The sequence below is a fragment of the Capra hircus genome, chromosome 6, assembly GCF_001704415.2.
Source record: "Capra hircus breed San Clemente chromosome 6, ASM170441v1, whole genome shotgun sequence".
In the NCBI taxonomy this organism is placed as follows: domain Eukaryota; kingdom Metazoa; phylum Chordata; class Mammalia; order Artiodactyla; family Bovidae; genus Capra; species Capra hircus.
In genome coordinates this window covers 114,495,850-114,512,362 of record NC_030813.1, presented here as the reverse complement: position 1 = coordinate 114,512,362, position 16,513 = coordinate 114,495,850, and the positions used below count along the sequence as shown (strand labels likewise).

The 16,513-nt window shown below is 58.6% G+C and overlaps 1 protein-coding gene across 11 annotated transcripts in view; it reads left to right on the top strand.

The window, feature by feature from the left end:
* The window catches only part of ABLIM2 (actin binding LIM protein family member 2), a 168,470-nt gene that overhangs the window by 118,336 nt on the left and 33,621 nt on the right, over window positions 1–16,513 (top strand). For 6 of the 11 annotated variants that reach the window (XM_018049786.1, XM_018049785.1, XM_018049783.1 and 3 more), the window contains 2 exons: window positions 6,716–6,768; window positions 7,444–7,582. In XM_018049786.1, the coding sequence (XP_017905275.1) occupies window positions 6,716–6,768; window positions 7,444–7,582 (192 nt within the window). Of the gene's footprint in view, window positions 1–6,715; window positions 6,769–7,440; window positions 8,646–16,513 lie in introns of those variants that run through there. The other 5 variants (XM_018049779.1, XM_018049788.1, XM_018049781.1 and 2 more) reach the window with 2 other exon arrangements.

Sequence of the window (16,513 nt, the reverse complement as noted above, 5' to 3'; positions counted from 1 at the left end):
GGAGTCAGGTGTTCAGGGGACAGGAGGCTCCAGGTCTCACCTCTGTTTCTTCAGAGAATTTCTGGTGATTTGGGATGTGTTGCTTCACCATCCTGAGCCTCTGTTTCCTCGTCTGCAGAACAGGACTGATCCTCCGTCCTGCCTTTTGGACAGGCTGGTTGGGAGGGCCCGGGTCGGGCAATGAAAGTGAAATCACATTCTAAACTGTCGTGATGCGGGATTGTTATTGCATCCCTAGAGAGATGGGAAAGGGAGCTCCCATGCTTAAAGTTCTTGCCCAGAGGCATCCCCAGGACGGCCACGACCCCTGTCAACTGGAAGGATGCTGTGGGGTGAGAGCTATCAGAGCGTGTATTCTGGACTTCCCAGGCAGTCCAGTGGTTAAGACTACAGGCTTCTAACGCAGGGGGCGTGGGTTCAATTCCTGGTCAGGAAACGAAGATACTGCATGACACGCAGCATGGCCAAAGATAGTGTGTTTTTTTGTGGCTTACTGGGCTTCCCAGGTGGCGCAATTGGTAGAGAATCCATCTGCCAGTGTAGGAGACACAAGAGATGCAGGTTCGATCCCCGGGTCGGGAAGATGCCCTGGAGCAGGAAATGGCAACCAACTGCAATATTCTTGCCTGGGAAGTCCTCTGGACAGAGGAGCCTGGTGGGCTACAGTCTGTGGGGTCGCAGAGAGTCAGACACGACTGGCTGGCTGGCTGGCTGGCTGGGGCTTACTACAAGCCCGCGGTCTGTCCGTTTTATAAATGTTCTCCTTGACTGCAGTAGGCCCTGTGCTTTGGGTATTTCTTCCTCTCCCCAAGAAAGCAAGAGATGACTGGGAACTCCTGGGCTTCCAGGAGGTGATGCCTTTTACTATTGCCCCTTGATCGGAGAAGCAGGGAACCCAGATCTTCCCGAGGGATCGGAGAGGGCAGGGCTCATGAACCCCAGGACCCTCAGAGGTTGTCCAGACCAGCCCCCCGTGTCATCCGTGGGGAAACTGAGCTCAGGAAGGCAGGGGCAGGCAGACAGTGATGTTTTCCCTTCGGGGCGCCTGTGCTCCAGCCCTGAAGCTGTCCTCGTCTGCGGGGAGAACTGACTGACTTGGCCTTTGATCGGCCGGTGACACACCACTTACACACACAGGGTGGGAGGGGGCCAGGCGGTAAATCAGCTTGTGACATTGCTCCCTAGCATCTGATGAGGCCGAGATCCGAGAGAGAACTTCTCACACTAAGTCTCTTAACTGGATCGTGCCACAGAGATTCCGTTTACCTTTTTTTTTTTTTGGCTGCACGGTGCAGCTTGTGGGGCTAAATTCCCCGACCAGGGATTGAACCCATGGCCCCTGCAGAAGCACAGGGTCTTAATCACTGGACCATCAGGGAAATCCCAGTTTGTTCTTACCAGGGGTGATCTTCATATATTTTTTTTTAATCTGGATATTTAAAACTTTTCTATTGAAAGGCAAGTGAATTCCTATTTGAACCCACACTATTTTAACGTTCTGGAACTTGAGCTTATTGATTGCTTTATGAAATGAACCTTACAGAGCGCCTGCTCTCTGCCGAGCGTTCAGCCTCACGGTGGGATGAGCAGGAACACAGTCAGCCCCTGCTTGACTGTAAAGGGGCCGTGAGAGAGGCAGGCGCTCTCAGGGGCCCGAGTCCTCTCGTCCTGCTTTCCCCGGACAACCCTCGGGGGGAGGTGGGTGGGTGTGCTGGGGTGCATTTGAGACGTTCTGACTTGATAAGGTTTCCCCATCTAGCTGGACTGTGTCCGCCGGAAGTGCCTCGGGGGTGGGGGCGTGCATGCGTGTAGCACGCGTGTGTGTAGCACGCGTGTGTGTAGCACGCGTGTGTGTGAGCATGCGCATGTGTCCTGTGTGTTTCCAGTCCATGTGCAGCCCCTTCTCCCCATCTCAGCAGCAAACCAACCGTCCACTCATCTCTCTCAACGGAGAGAGGAACACGCCTCAGGCTGGAGAAGCCGTCAGTTTAATCTCCCGACTTGCCAGAAACAAACTCCGGGCAGTGACGTTGAGTTCCTGGGCCATTTAATTAGTTTGCTATGTCACTACTACCGGGAGCGGGGTTCGAACTCACACAGACACATGTGCATTCTTAAGTCCAACGCCTTAGCCACTCAGCAATCCCAGTGGTAAGAATACTGGACTGAGTTTCCACGTCCTCCTCCAGGGGATCTTCCTGATCCAGGGATCGAACCCGCATCTCTCACTTCTCCGGCATTGGCAGGCAGGTTCTCTACTAGGGTCACCTAGGAAGCCAAATGGCAACCCACTCCAGTGTTTCTTGCCTGGGAAATCCCATGAATGGAGGAGCCTGGTGGGCTACAGTTCACGGGGTCGCAGAGTTAGACTCGACTTAGCAACTAAACCACCAAGTCACTTCAGTCATGTCCAACTCTTTGCCACCCCATGGACTGAAGTTGCCAGGCTCCTCTGTCCGCAGGCCTTCTCCAGGCAATACTGGAGGGGGTTGACATGCCCTCCTATTAATTAGTTTAAGATGATACATTCAGTGAGCTTTAAAAATGTATGCTTTTTAATTAATGTATTTACTATTTGACTTTCTATTGCCAAGTCATCAAAAGTTGTTTCTAATTTAGCAACGCTATTTTCTGATGCCTTCATCCCACTTGTATGTTTGGGGAAATGAGCCTCCAGCCAGGCCTGGGGACTCAGGGAGGGGAGGGCGGGGGGCACTGATATTGAGAATGAGGATCAGGGTCAGGATTAGCGATTGCATAGCTGCCGCAAATGCATCGTGTGTGCCGGGGCCCCATCTTGACATAGCCCTGTTAGCTGCCATGCAGTCCCTCAGTCGTGTCTGACTCTTTGCGACCCCGTGGACTGCAGCGCGCCAAGCCTCCCTGTCCATCACCAACCCCCGGAGTTTACCCAAACTCATGTCCATAGAGTCGGTGATGCCATCCAGCCATCTCATCCTCTGTCGCCCCCTTCTCCTCCCGCCTTCAATCTTTCCCAGCATCAGGGTCTTTTCTAAGAGTCAGTTCTTCGTATCAGCCGGTCAATGTATTGGAGCTTCATCTTCAGCATCAGTCCTTCCAATGAATATTCAGGACTGATTTCCTTTAGGATGGACGGATTTGATCTCCTTGCGGTCCAAGGCAAGGAAGCTGAGGTCAGGGCCATGAAGTGGCCATCGTGACCAGCTGACGGCCAAGCTACCCCAGGTCTGTCCGACCCCTGAACCCGCTGCTCTCACTGAACGTCACTGGGGACCAGCAGTATTTTCTTCGACAATGTTAGCTCCATCTCCTGTCGCTCAGTTGCTCAGTCGCGTCTGACTCTTTCAACCCCACGGACTGCAGTGCGTCAGGCTCCTCTGTCCCTCATCATGTCTCTGCTTGGTTACAGCTTAATGACATGTTTTTAAAAAGGAATGAGAAACAGGAAAGGAAGCAAAGAAACTGAATGGAAAATACGAAAGAAGGGAAAGAAGAACCACATCCCACTGGGAAGAGCTGCTGTCGGACCAGCGGAGGGTGATGGACAGGCTGGGGGTCCGCAGGAGGCCTCCCACCGCCCGCTAAACCCCCAGCTGTGACAGGGACCTTTTTTGGGTCCTTTGAACAGCCCCGAGTCACCTGCAGTGTTGAGCCCAGTGTTGGCCCTCTGGGAGGTGGCCAGGACTCCCCCACCAGCTCTGAGTCCTGCTCTGGGGAGGAGGGTCCTGGCTCCCAGGAGCTCCGTGTGCAGCCACGTGATGCCTGGCACAGAGCGGGGGACTTTCCTCCCAGTGGAGTGAGCTGGCTCAGTGCTGAAAGGGAATTCAAGAGGGAAACGTAATGCCTCCCTCCAGACTTCCCAGGAAGCTGTCCAGCTGCGAGGACAGATGTTCCGTTTCACCGGCCAGTGCGTGGGAGCTGTCAGGTGGCGGCGTGCGTGGGAGCCCCGGCCCAGGGGGTGGGGGGTGCCTTACCACCTCCCACACCTGCTCTCAGCAAGGGGCTCCCTCCTGCCTCCCAGAGCCACCCACCCGCACCAGGCCACAGGGGCCATCCGCGCAGCCTGTAACTACTTCCCTGGTGGCTCAGGCGGCAAAGAATCCGCCTGCAATGCAGGAGACCCAGGTTTGATCCCTGGGTTGGGAAGATTTCCTAGAGGAGGGCATGGCAACGCACTCCAGTATCCTTGCCTGGAGAATCCCATGGACAGAGGAGCCTGGTGGGCTACAGTCCTAGGGTTGCAAAGAGGCAGAAATGACACAGTGATTAATACTTTAAAGAAATTAATCGCATCTCATGTGTCTCTCTGGGATTCCTTCATAGTGGGGTGGAGGCGCATTTTGGCTCTGGGGGGAAAGGGGATGGCTCTGGGCAGATCGCCCTTCCCATCAGGGTGCTTCCCGCAAAGGTCCCGGGCAAGCAGGAGCAAGGACATCAGCCTAGTCCAAAAGGGTGCTCATGGCAGATACCTTCCGCAGCTCAGATGGAGCCACCTTGTGTGACAGGAAAGACGCACACAACTCTGTTTCTCTGCCTGTCCTGAGCCGGTCTGTCTGTTCTTGACACCCCGAAACGGCCTGCTACAAATTCGCTGCACGATTCGCCTCTCGTTTATTCCTAATGTTTCAGACCTGTGGGCTGAGCTCCTCATATGTGGCAGTATCCATGTTCCTCTCACGTGATCCTCTTCACGTGAAGGGGGTGGGGTGGGTGGCATTTGCCTATTTTACAGATCAGGAAACTGAGGCTCAGGGCCATTAAGGAAGCAGCCCGCAAGCCACACGAAGCGCCAGGGTCCTCTGTGTCCCTAAGCCCATTTCGCATTTTTGGAGAGACCCCCCGCCGTGTGTTATGCGGCTCTGGAAAACCCCTGTTTGGGTCTGGTTAGCTCGTGCACACTTCTCGGAGCTGGAGGTGTTTGCAGAGAAAAGTTGCTGCATGTTGCTGGGGTCCCCCCATCGGAGGTGGGGCGCTTCTTTGAGCCTTGAGGCGGCTCTACAGCCAGAGCTCTCCTGCCCCCGTGTGACCCCCAAGGCTGTATGGGGTCCCCAGACCCAGGAGGTGGGGTGGGGGCGTGCTGGTCCCTGGGACGCGGAGTCTTCGGACTCTCAGGCCCTCCACAGCCCTTTGGCTGACCGTTTAGTTGCTTGTGCGTTTGCAAGTGACCCCAATCGCAGCAGTGCCTGCAGGGGCCTCTGCGGGCTGGTGAGGGGTGAGGATCACTCAGTTTTACCAGAAGAGCCAGCCCTGGAGGCCGTCTCTGGGCTGGACAGTGGCCGAGCTCTCAGAGCCCCCAGTAGGCGCTGGCCGGACTGTCGCTGAGGCTGCTGTGCCAGCCCCCAGGAGTCCGGCTGATGCATGGCTCGACACCCGGGGCGCTGCTGCCCAGCAACAGCCATCGTCTGGGCAGCAGGAGCGTCCACGCTGCTGGGCGTGCATCTGCCTCTGGGCCCCATCCCCTGCCGCTCCATCACGGTGCCCCGCACACAGGCTTGGCACCCGTTGCCCTCTGTCGGTGGAGAGAGCGAGGTCTTTCTTTTCATGTTGCAAGCCGCTGTCTCTCCCGGGAGAAGGAGAAACAGGGAGTCGTTGGGAATAACGAAATGTCAGAGCGTCCAGGACAGTCTTCAACTGTGGCCTTATCTTGTCAAGGTCCTGTAGCCCAGTCCCCCGTTTCCAAGCTCTCGGGTCTGATGTCAGTCTTGTCGTTGGTGGTGCGCAAGGCAGGGTGCTCCCAAGGGCTAGAAGGTCTGAGCCCTCCGCAGGCTGCAGGTAAGGAGCCCACCCTGCGCACGTCCTCGGCTTCCGTGGCAGGTGGCGAAGGACCCTGGGGTCTTCCTTTCATGGTTCCGTGCGTGCATGGGGTCAGTGGTTTAGCTCGGGATGCAGGGGATGGGTCGTCACTGAGTTGGATGCTGAGAACTGTCGGCCTTGCCCTTGCGTGGTTTATTTCATCATGTTAGTTTGGAGACGATAACGTGAGCCCTGCTGGGTGACGATCCTCACCCTCCCCCCGCAAAAAAAAAAAGGGGGGGAAACGGAGAATGCAGACACCTCTTGACTGAGCTCCAGAGAGTCTGCCGAGCGGCGGACGTTCGCGCCCTCTCTCGTCGAGCCCGCCTCTGGTCTGTGTTGCGCCCCCTCGTTGCTCTTCCTGGAGTCCTCCCAGCGGCATCGCTCACTCACCGCTCTGCGTCTTGTGGGCAGTGAGGTGGGGCAGACAAGAGGAAGGACTTTGGAGTCCCATGTCAGCCTCTGCCGCCCGCTGATCTGTGATCTCGAGAAAGTCACGTCAGGCTCTGAGCCTCAGTCCTCTGATCTGAGAAATGGGTCATGTGGGGATGAGCAGTGAAGTCTCTGAAGCTCAACCCAGCAGAGTCTGACCCACTGGGGGCTGGACCACGAGGCCCTTCTGTTATTTTAAAGTTAAACTTGGAAGGTGGAAAGCGTGATCTTCGAAATGCCAAGCGGCCAAGGAGGGGTCAGCTGGATTGTTAATGAGACATCGTGTCACACACCTGCTCTTCTGTTAGCGAATCCTGTGCAAGGCCCCCAGCCCCCATTCCTGCGGGGATAGTCCCCCAGCCGATCTGATTCCTCAGTCCTCAAAAATACAAGTGCTGGCAACGTTTCTTTCATTTCCATTTTGAGCATGACTGTGAAGTGGGAACCAGGACGTGCAAACCCGCCATCGATGGTACGCTGCCTTGACCAATTGATGTTTCCCTTCCAGCTGCGAGGCGATCAGACGGGGAGGATGGAGGTTTCGACCTGGATAACAGGAAGGTAATGAGGGGCAGGCCCAGTGTTGGGGGGCCTTCTCCAACTCGAAGCCGCAGCCCCTCCCCTTAGGTGCTGCTCCTTAGGGGTCTGGCGCGGGCCACATGGAACCACATTTAAGAGGCAGTCCTACCAGCCTCCTCTCACTTAGGAATAGTACCTCTTCTACCAAAGTCCTCATTCTTTGCTGTGTAACTTGAAAGTGAAAGCGTTAGTCGCTCAGCTGTGTCCAACTCTTTGTGACCCTGTGGACTGTAGCCTGCCAGGCTCCTCTGTCCATGGAATTCTCCAGGCAAGAATACTGGAGTGAGTAGCCATTCCCTTCTCAAGGGCATCTTCCAGACCCAGGGATTAAACTCAGGTCTCCTGCACTACAGGCAGGTTCTTTACTGTCTGAGCCACTTTTGTTTCTTTAACCAAGGAGATGACTGAAAAGAAAAGAAAATAAATCTTGAGTCCACCCTGGCTCAAGAGCTAAGACCCTTTGTTCGTCTTTAAGGAAGGTGGGTGAGTGTAGCAGGAGCCCAAGGCTGGCTTACCCAACTCCCGCCACTTGTGACCTCACCTGGGGCCCTGACCTCCCCAGCCTCAGTCTCCTCATCTGTAAAATGGGGCAGTGCCCCTGCAGGTCAAGTTGAAATTCACAAAGCTTCTGTTTCGTTTTTTTTTTTTTCTTAGCAGAAGACCAGCTGGCTGATTCTCAAGGGGGAGGCAGACACGAGGACCAACTCTCCGGACCTAGATAGCCAGTCGTTGTCCCTCAGTAGCGGGACCGACAGAGGCCCTCCCCAGACGGTGCCAGGGGACAACTTCTACTCACGTGAGTGGTTCTTCTGAGCGAGAGGCTGTCAGTGAGGCATGAAAGGCCTTGCAGAAAAGGGGCCCACGACCCCGAGCTGATCCCCCCCAGATCTAAGCCTTGCTCCTTAAAAACTCTGAGAGCACACCTACAGACAGAAGGGCAAGTTGGATAGGAAGCAGACCCGTAGCCACGCACTTTCTTTCCTCGATGGCGTCTGAGCCAGCAGGCTGCCTGCAGGCCGTGCCAGTGTAACCCCTGAACTCTCCACGGCTGGGAGGAGGCTGACTCAGGCTCCTGGGGTCCTCAGGGGGAAAAGGGCTTCCAGGCTGGCAGTGAGGGCCTGTTTTTCGCCAGAGCGGATGGAGCGTGGTCCAGGCGGTGAGTCCAGACTCAGGGCCGAGAGCAGCGCTGTCCGGTGTGGTGTGCAAGAACGCTGGCCCGTGTTACTGTGTGCCCCTCCTGAGCAAGGGGCCGGGACCCGGGACCCCATGTCCTCAGGGAGCAAGGTGGGACAAAGACCCACATCTGCCTGATCCAGGGGATCGTGACACGCAGTCGGTGTGCCCTTCAGATGTGGGGCAGACATCCCCGTAACGCTCTGCATGTCCAGAGGCTGTGAACTATGGAGGAAACAGCAGCAAGCTGCTGCCTGGCGCATACTGGAGATGGCAGATGGACTCTTTGGGTCTCAGCGGCTGTGGGTGGGTTTCTGTGGACCAGCTAGAGGTGTAGTTTGGAAGTAGAGAAGGCCAGGAGGGGATGGGTGTGCGTGTCAGAAAGCCCAGGAAAGACACTGGCTTTGCTTTGAGAGAGGCCCGAGTTCAAGTCCCTGCTGGACACTGACCTTGGGCCCACTGCCGGTCCTGGGCCTCAGTTTCACCCGTGTGCCTGGCGGGGCTGTTAGCCACCCAGGGCGGGGAAGCCATGAGCCGCCAGCGCTCAGCCGGGCGCGTAGTAGATGCTCAGCAGATGGACTGCTTTTCCTCACCACCATCCTCATCCTCATCCTCCTGACTGTAAACCATCTCACAAACGAAGGCGCGTGTGTTCCGACGTGGGAGGGGCCGGGAAGCGTGCAGGCGACCGCTTGTTAAAGAAGATGTCTAAAAACCGCAAGCGCGTGTCGTGTTGTGTGCCATCTCTGTAGGCGCCTTGCCGGCCTGGGCAGCCGCTGTCCGAGTGAAAGCTAGAGTCACTGCAGGGCTGGCATCCCCTCGGGAAGGTTGCACCAGGGAAGACCCTCAGCAAGACTCGTTCACTCGGCGGCGCGGGGGCAGGAAAGGCCGAGGCAGGCGGGCGGGGGTGAGGGGTGGTGCAGGGCTGCTTACAGGAGCAGTGAGGGGCAGATCCAGACCCGGCAGCTTCAGCCAGACCCCCAAGCCCTTCTCTGCCCAAGTGGGGTGGCGGCAGGGGGGGTGGTTTGGAACTTGCCTGTGGCCCCAACCATGGCCCCTCTGCTTTTCCAAATGGCAATTGTTTGGAAGGTGGAGACCTCCTACTGCGCCAGCTCCCCAGAGCACCCTCAGCAGTGCCCCAGCAGCACCCCTCTTGGGGGCACCAAAGCGTTCGCTCCCGGGAGTGGACACTCGAGTTCTCAGGCGGGCTTTGCCAGCATCAGCTCTTCCTTGCTGGGTGGTGGGCGGGCCCGTGTCTGTAGGGCTGGTGGCCGCCCCGAGTCTCTCCTCGGGGAGGGCGTGGGGGGCAGTAGCTGCTGTCCCCAGAGAGTCCCTTTGTGGCCTGCCTCTGGCTTGGGGCTTAGTGGGGGGCCTCCATCTGGGGAGAAGCCCAGGCAGGAAGAGGCTGCCTCCTAGGGGCCTCCCTGTGCCACACTGACCTGCCTGTGACCTGGGCGTGTTTGCCCACCTCCCTGCACTATTTCCTCATCTTGTGCCACACAAGGTGCCTTGGGGTCATCCCAGGCGTTCCCCCCGGGCAGTAGACCCTGCAAAGCCTGGAGGCTGTGCAGCTGTTTTGGGCAATCACACACCTGCGAGGCCTGTGTCAACCCCATTCCTTGCTGCCGTGTTCTCATCGCAAGCTGCAGGGGTGCCCAGCCTGCAGGAATCGCAGTGTCTGTGCTGGAATTCGTGCTCGAACTGGGCGAGCCCTCTGAAGTACAAAAACCTGCGTCTGTGTTTGTATGTATGCGTATGTGTGTACACATGTGTATGTGTGTACATGGGTGTGTACTGTGAACACACATGTATGCACATATTTGTACATGTATGTGTGGTGCGTGTGTGCATGTGTGCACACATCTGTCCGTGTGTGGGCATGTGTGCGTATTGTGCGCACGTGTGTGTGCACATCTGTATATGTTTGTGTGCGGGTCCGTGTGCATGCATGTCCTCCTTCAGGGATGCAGGCTCACAAATAATAATGCTTGTGCAGAAGTGATGATGCTTCTGCCATCGCTTCACTTTCTGCTGCTGTTCTGACACTGGTTCCTGCAAATGGGGAGCCCACGGTGTCTAACCACTGCACCTGTGACTTCATCTCTGCCCTGGTGATACGCTCTGCTCCCATCATGCATGGAAATAGCAACGAGGACCCAGGCTGCTGGTCCTGCCTAGGTCGGGTGTGCCTTGCTGTCTGCCAGCCTCTTGAGAAATTTGGGCGGGATGAGCAGCACGCCTCAGCTGAGAAGAGAGGGGCGCCCACCTGCTTCTCTCAAGCTGCAGCGAGGAGATGCGAGTGGCCCCCAGTCGTGAGGCCGCCAACACCAGTTTAGCCTGCAGTCGTTACTGGCCAAAGCGGTGTGCACGCAGCGAGGCAGGCCCGCCTGCATCCCGGGACGTCATCCGTAGCGCGCCAGAGGAGGGTAGGGCCGTGACACTCAACACAGTGGGCGCTCAATAAATGTTTGTTGAATTGAGATGCGCTAAATTCAACGGGTATTTATTGAGCACCCACTCTGTGCCGGACGCTGTGCGGGGCGCTTGGGGGGAGACCCCGTCTTGGAGAAGTGCGCAGGGAGCTGGGACAGGCAGAGGGGCTGCTGGGAGCCAGCGCACACACCCCGCCGCCCACCTGGGGTCCTCTGTGGGCTCACAGGGGCCGGGCGCGACCTCATCCCGCTCATGACACCATCAGCACATCTCACCTGAGGCTGAATTCATTGTTCAGTCACTCACCCATCCCTTCACCGAACATTAACTGAGCACCTGCTATGTGCTGGGCACAGCGCTAGGCAGCAGAGAGGAGCTGGTGGATATGGCCCAGTCCCTGCTCTCCCACAGGGAAGCAGATGACTGAGAAACCTGTGTGATATCTCCCTCCTCTAAGACGGTGGTTCTCAGCTGGCACGGCTCGTCCCTCCAAAGAGATCTCACCGAAACACACGTTTTATGATAGACTGCTGTTCTTCTCCCTTATGCTACACCCAGGGCGTTATCTGGGCTTCCCTGGTAGCTCAGAGGTTAAAGCGTCTGCCCGCAACGTGGGAGACCTGGGTTCGATCCCTGGGTCGGGAAGCTCCCCTGGAGAAGGAGATGGCAGCCCACTCCCGTGTTCATTATCTGTGCTGTGCGTGCAGTTGGCTGGGCTTCCCTGGAGGCTCAGTTGGTGACGAATCTGCCTGCAATGCGGGAGACCCAGGTTCGATCCCTGGGGTTGGGAAGATGCCCTGGAGAAGGGAACAGCAACCCACTCCAGTATTTTTGCCTGGAGAATCCCGTGGACAGAGGAGCCTGGTGGGCTACAGCCCACGGGGTCACAAAGAGCTGGACATGACTGAACAACCAAACCAATGCTTTCACCTGCTTGCTTGCTTTCTTGCGTGTAGTCAGTTGTATCATTGCTGAATCTGATTTTTGCCCAGGAAAGGGATGGTACTGATTTTCTGTTACAAGGAGAGGGTCTTGAGCCTCACAAGATGCGGGTCACAGGATGAAGGACACCAGGAGGTGTGGGCCCCTCCCCTGGTCTGGGCCCTGTGGCCTGGCCTGCTGCTGCTCTAGCCGCCCCCTCCCCCCGGCCCTTCGAGTCCTGTTCTCCCTTTTGAGGTTCCCCACATTCCCCCTACTCAGGGGCTCAGAGGTGTGCCGATGTCAGACAGAGCCCCAGGCTGGCTGAGACCCTTCCCTGAAGACTCGGTGAGCCCTGGAGAGGACCCCACCCTCCGGAAGGGAATCGGCAGTTAGGGTGGAGTTAGGGTGGGCTTGGAGGTCAGGGGAGGACCTCTCTGCATGGAAACCAAGGCGGCACAGAGGGCTGGTCCCGTGGGGGCCAGCGCCCCCCACCCTGCCTGTGACTTTGCCATCTTGTGCCACCTTCTGCGTGTCCGACCCCGTGGAGTCCCGTCCACTTGTCTGCCGCCTGCTACCCACCCAGTCAGGGCCTGGCTGGAAGCTGGGGTCTGAGCCTGCCCCCTGGGTGCCAGCCCCAGTGCCCAGCAGGGAAGGTTGGGAGACAGCATCTCTGTTTATCTGTCTTTCCCTGCTAACAGCAGCAGGAAAGCGGGTGTCAGGCCCGCTCTGAAGTGGCTTTCCCCGTCCTCTGTTAGTCCTTGGGAGTTTCCAGGCTGTGGAGAAAAATAGATTGTTCTCACGTTGCCTAGTCCACGGCGGAAAGAGAGAGAGAACTGATTTACAGTGTGCCAACCCCGTGTGAATTTCAGAGCGTGGGGGTGTGCTCAGTTCTGGGCGTTGTGACCTGAGACCCAGGGGGCAGAATCCATGAGCATCACACTGATGGGACGTCAGTCCCGGCCCTCCTTGTCAGACAAGCAAGAGAAGGCCCGGAGGCAGGGCGCGGCCGCCCAACCTCAACCAAGCTTTGGTGAGGGCTCCCGCGCCCTGGCCCTGGGTGTGTGCTGGGGGCACAGCAGAGTCTGCACAGACAGCACCCCGCCCCCCACCAGGAGCTGATGGTCTAGAGCCGGGGGGCGGAGGGGCGGTGACACAAAGTCCAGATGAAAAGGTGAGGCGTATGGCGCCTGCCTTTGCATGCTGGACGGCATCACCGACTCGATGGACAGGAGTTTGAGCAAGCTCTGGGAGATGGTGAGACAGGGAAGCCTGGCGGGCTGCAGTCATGGGTCGCTAAGAGGTGGACACAGCTGAGCGACAGCGCCTGCAAGTCAGGGGGCCAGGCCCAGCCGGGCTTGGGGGAGGAGGGCGCTGAGTGAGCAGGCTCCAAGAGTGAGGTATCTGGGGGAGAGGACCCTCCCCACAGAGGTGAAGCCTGGCTGCTGGGCCGCGGGGTGGTGTGGGGGCTGGCATGTGCAGGGTTGCCAAGGGCTTTGGGGGCCGTGGGAGGGCCTGGCCTGGCCTGTGAGTGGCGCCCGGGCCACCTCTGACTGAGGCCCCAGCAGGACTGTTGGGGGCGGGCACACTGGAGTCATCCAGGTTTGGCGGGGCAGGGGGCGGGGGATCGCGGAGGAGGCTTCTGGGGATGAACTGAGGGTGTCCCAGGGAAGGACCCTCCGAGCAGCCTGCCCTGGGGCTCGGGGCAAGAAGCGAGGTGGCCGTTTGGGAAACAGGAGGCTGGGGGCAGTGGCCAGAAGCCAGTGGTCCGTGTGCGGTGGCTGCAAACTTTCTTCTTTATCTTCAGGGACCAGAGTCAGGGCAGCAGGGTTGTGAGCGGGAGACGAGGCTGACAGTTTTACTCATTTAAATGCAGACAGGCAGCTTTGCAGAACATAGACTAGAGGCTGCCAGGCCAGGGCGAAGGGGACTGCGGGGCCCAGATGAGCCGCGGGGAAGCCCCTTGAGCGGTCCGAGCAGCAGGACAGGTGTGAGCGGTCAAGGGGGAGCGCGTGGGATCAAGAATGACTGTCCAGGTCGTCCTGGCTCAGGTGGGCGGGGTCACCTTTACTCAGAGGCGGGGCAGGAGCAAGGTGGGCTCTTCCTGTCTAGACAGGACGGGAGACACCGGGCCAGAGCTGCATGGAGGTGGACGGGCAGGCGGGGCCCTCAGGAGAGGTCTAGCCTGGAGGCAGAGTCCCCGGGGCCCTTGGCTCCCAGGCGGGCCTAGAGGCGGGATGTGGGCAACCCGAGGCCCAGCCCCGACCCCCACCAGGTGGGTTCCGGGGCTGCATTGCTTTCTCCAAAGGGTCTGGGGCCCAGAGAAGCTGTGATCCTCCTGTTCGACACCCGCCTCTGCCCCCACCCTCCTCCTCCATTCCCCTTTCCTGCAGGACCTGGGGCGAGGGTGGAGAGAAGGCATGGGCAGGGGGAGCCCCCGGAGAGCCCCAGGGGTGGAGAGAGCCAGGGCCGGGGTGGGGGGAAATGGGGAAAGCCTGGGCGAGAAAGGCCCAAGGGGGCTGGAAGGCTCGGGTCAGGCGCCCAGCGTCCCGCAAGCAGCCGAGGGGCCCCTGGGGCAGAGACAGCCGGGAGAGTGTGGCCCGCCTGGCCTCCATCTGGACGGACAGCCTACCCCATGCCCTCCCACTCATGTTCAGTCCCAGCAAGAGCAATGGGGGCTCCAGACGTCAGGGAGGGGACCTTGGCCCAAGAGAAGCCCCCTCGCATGTGAGGGCAGAGCCTCCCTGCCATTCCCTGGGGGCTGGCTGGGACTCTGCTTTCAGCAAAGGTTTCTGTGTCCCCCATGCTGGACAGGCTTGCCCCCAGCATGGGGACCGGATGGGTGTGACCTCGGATTTGTGGGCAGGGACACAGGCCAGGCCCAGACCCTCAGGTGTCCAGGGGTGAGAGCCCACATCTCGGGTCACAGCTCTCAGGCTTCTTATGACCCCCCACAATCTGGCTCTGGGTCTCGTGGTACCCACCTGGGAGCTCTGTCTCTCCTCTCCCAGCCCCAGCAGGGAGCACCTTATCTGGGGCCTTCCGTGTCCTTTCCCCCTCAAGGACCATCAGCTCCTGGGGGCAGGGTCCAGAGGGCCCCCTGCGCCTCCTCTGTGCCTGCAGCAGCCCCCCAGTGAGTGCCCGTGGGGCAGCGGGTGCCCAGGGCTTCCCTGAGCAGAGCCTACTTTCATTCACGGGTCCCAGCATGGTGGGGCACCACAGCAGTGACCGTGGACACGAGATCACGTGAGGGGTCAGCAGAGGCGGCTAGATTGGGGGGTGCCGGTGCCCCTGGGGGTGAATCCTGGCTTCTCCCTCGCTGCGTGACCCTGGGTACAAGAGCAGACCTCTCTGAGTGTGGAGTTGCCATCGCCTCATCTGTGAAGGCGGGCATGCTGCCGTCTTCCTGGCAGGAAGCACCTGGGCTTTGGTGCTCCAACGTGAGCATCCTGTGGGCTGACCCCTGGGGTGTCATGCAGAGCTGGTCAGGTCCACGGGCCAGCCGTGGTGAGCCTGAAATGGACCCCTCTCACGTGCTTCTGAAGTCTGAAGCTCAGGTTGCCCAAGGGGCCTCCTGCCCATGTTCCTTGGGGCTGAAGGTGGTTCCAGGCCCTCCTTCCTTGGATGGGGACACTGAGGTGCTGAGAGGGGACCTGAACCTGAGCAGGGCTGTGCAGCTGCAGACTTCCGTATCCGTGATCAGTGAAGCAAAACCCGTTTGCTGTGCTGGTGGAGCTGACCGGGATCTGCCCAGGGGAATGGCTCCCTGCCCCTTATCCACAAGGCATCCTGGAGGGGCCGTGTGTCTCGAGCTGCACCTGGAACAGTCATCCACCTGCAAGGGGCCTCTCCTTGCCCATCCGTTCAGCGATTACTCTAACCCCGGATGAGCCAGCCCAGAAGAGGGACAGACCCAAGGAGACACCACTCAGGGCCCCACACGCAGTCCCAGCAGAACGCTGAGGGCAAGTTGCCACAGGAGGGCCTCTAGAAGGAGGTGGCAAGGGGGCCTGGTTAGGCTGAGCTTGGAAATAGGGCATGGGCAGGCGTGCAGGGCCTCTAGGGCCTGTTGCAGCTCGGGGCCCCGAGTGCCCAGCTGCCACTGACCTGCCTTTTGTATGTGCCCTCTGTCTCCCTCTAATCCACACACCTCACATGCTCTTAAGGCCAGCCGATGCCAGCTGACAGGCAGGCCCCTAGAAGACTCCCACGCCTGCAGACCCTCACCAGGGCAGAGCTCCTGTAGCGGACAGTGTTACTAGGGAAGAAGGTATAAAGTCCTGGGAGCTTGTCTCATCCTCTTCATGAGTAATCATTAGACCTCCTATAGGTCACTTAGTTCAGAGACGGCAATGGCAACCCACTCCAGTGTTCTTGCCTGGAGAATCCCAGGGACGGCGGAGCCTGTGGGCTGCTGTCTGTGCAGTCGCACAGAGTCGGACACAACTGAAGCGACTTAGCAGCAGCAGCAGCAGCAGCAGCAGCAGCAGCAGCAGCAGCAGGTCATTTAGTTTCCCTGGGCCTTAGCTTCCTCACCTGTAAAATGGGCTCGTGGGTAATGCCTTGGCTAGTGATGGTCACGTAAAATCTCTGAATGTGTGAAGGGATTAACCTGGTGGTTCTCAATCTTGGCTGCACCCAGGATCCAGGGACCCCTGAAATCTACCGATGGCTGGTCCCATCCCAAGAGAACCAATTCTAAGGGGTCTTAATAGCACCCCAGGGATGTGATAAGTGGAGACTCGTCTCTCCCTGCCTTATTCACTCAGTAGAGTGGAAAGGCCCTAAAACAATAGGGTGGATGTCTGTAGAACTCTGGAAAGAGGAAGGCGGACTGGCCAGACCTGAGCACATGAGGGAAAATGCAGGACCTGCGCCTCCCACCGGCCACGCAGCAGACTAGGAGAGCAAGTAAACTGCCCTCCCTGGCGCCCGGCCCAGGGAGACACTCTCCATCTGCAGCCAGTGCCTCCCACCCCCACCTCAAGGCACAGAGCAAGCAGGAAAGCACCTTTCATCACCAGGGTGTCGCCAGCAACACCAGGCGGACTCTGAAGACCAGAGGAGCAGTTTAACAAGCATTCTGAAAACTTACTCGTCTTCAGAAGCACAGTCCACAATAAGCCAGGCCCTACATGTTAAACCTAAACAGGGAGACGGCCTGCTAATGTGGAAGACTTAACCAGGATCCAAGCCTCCTGGC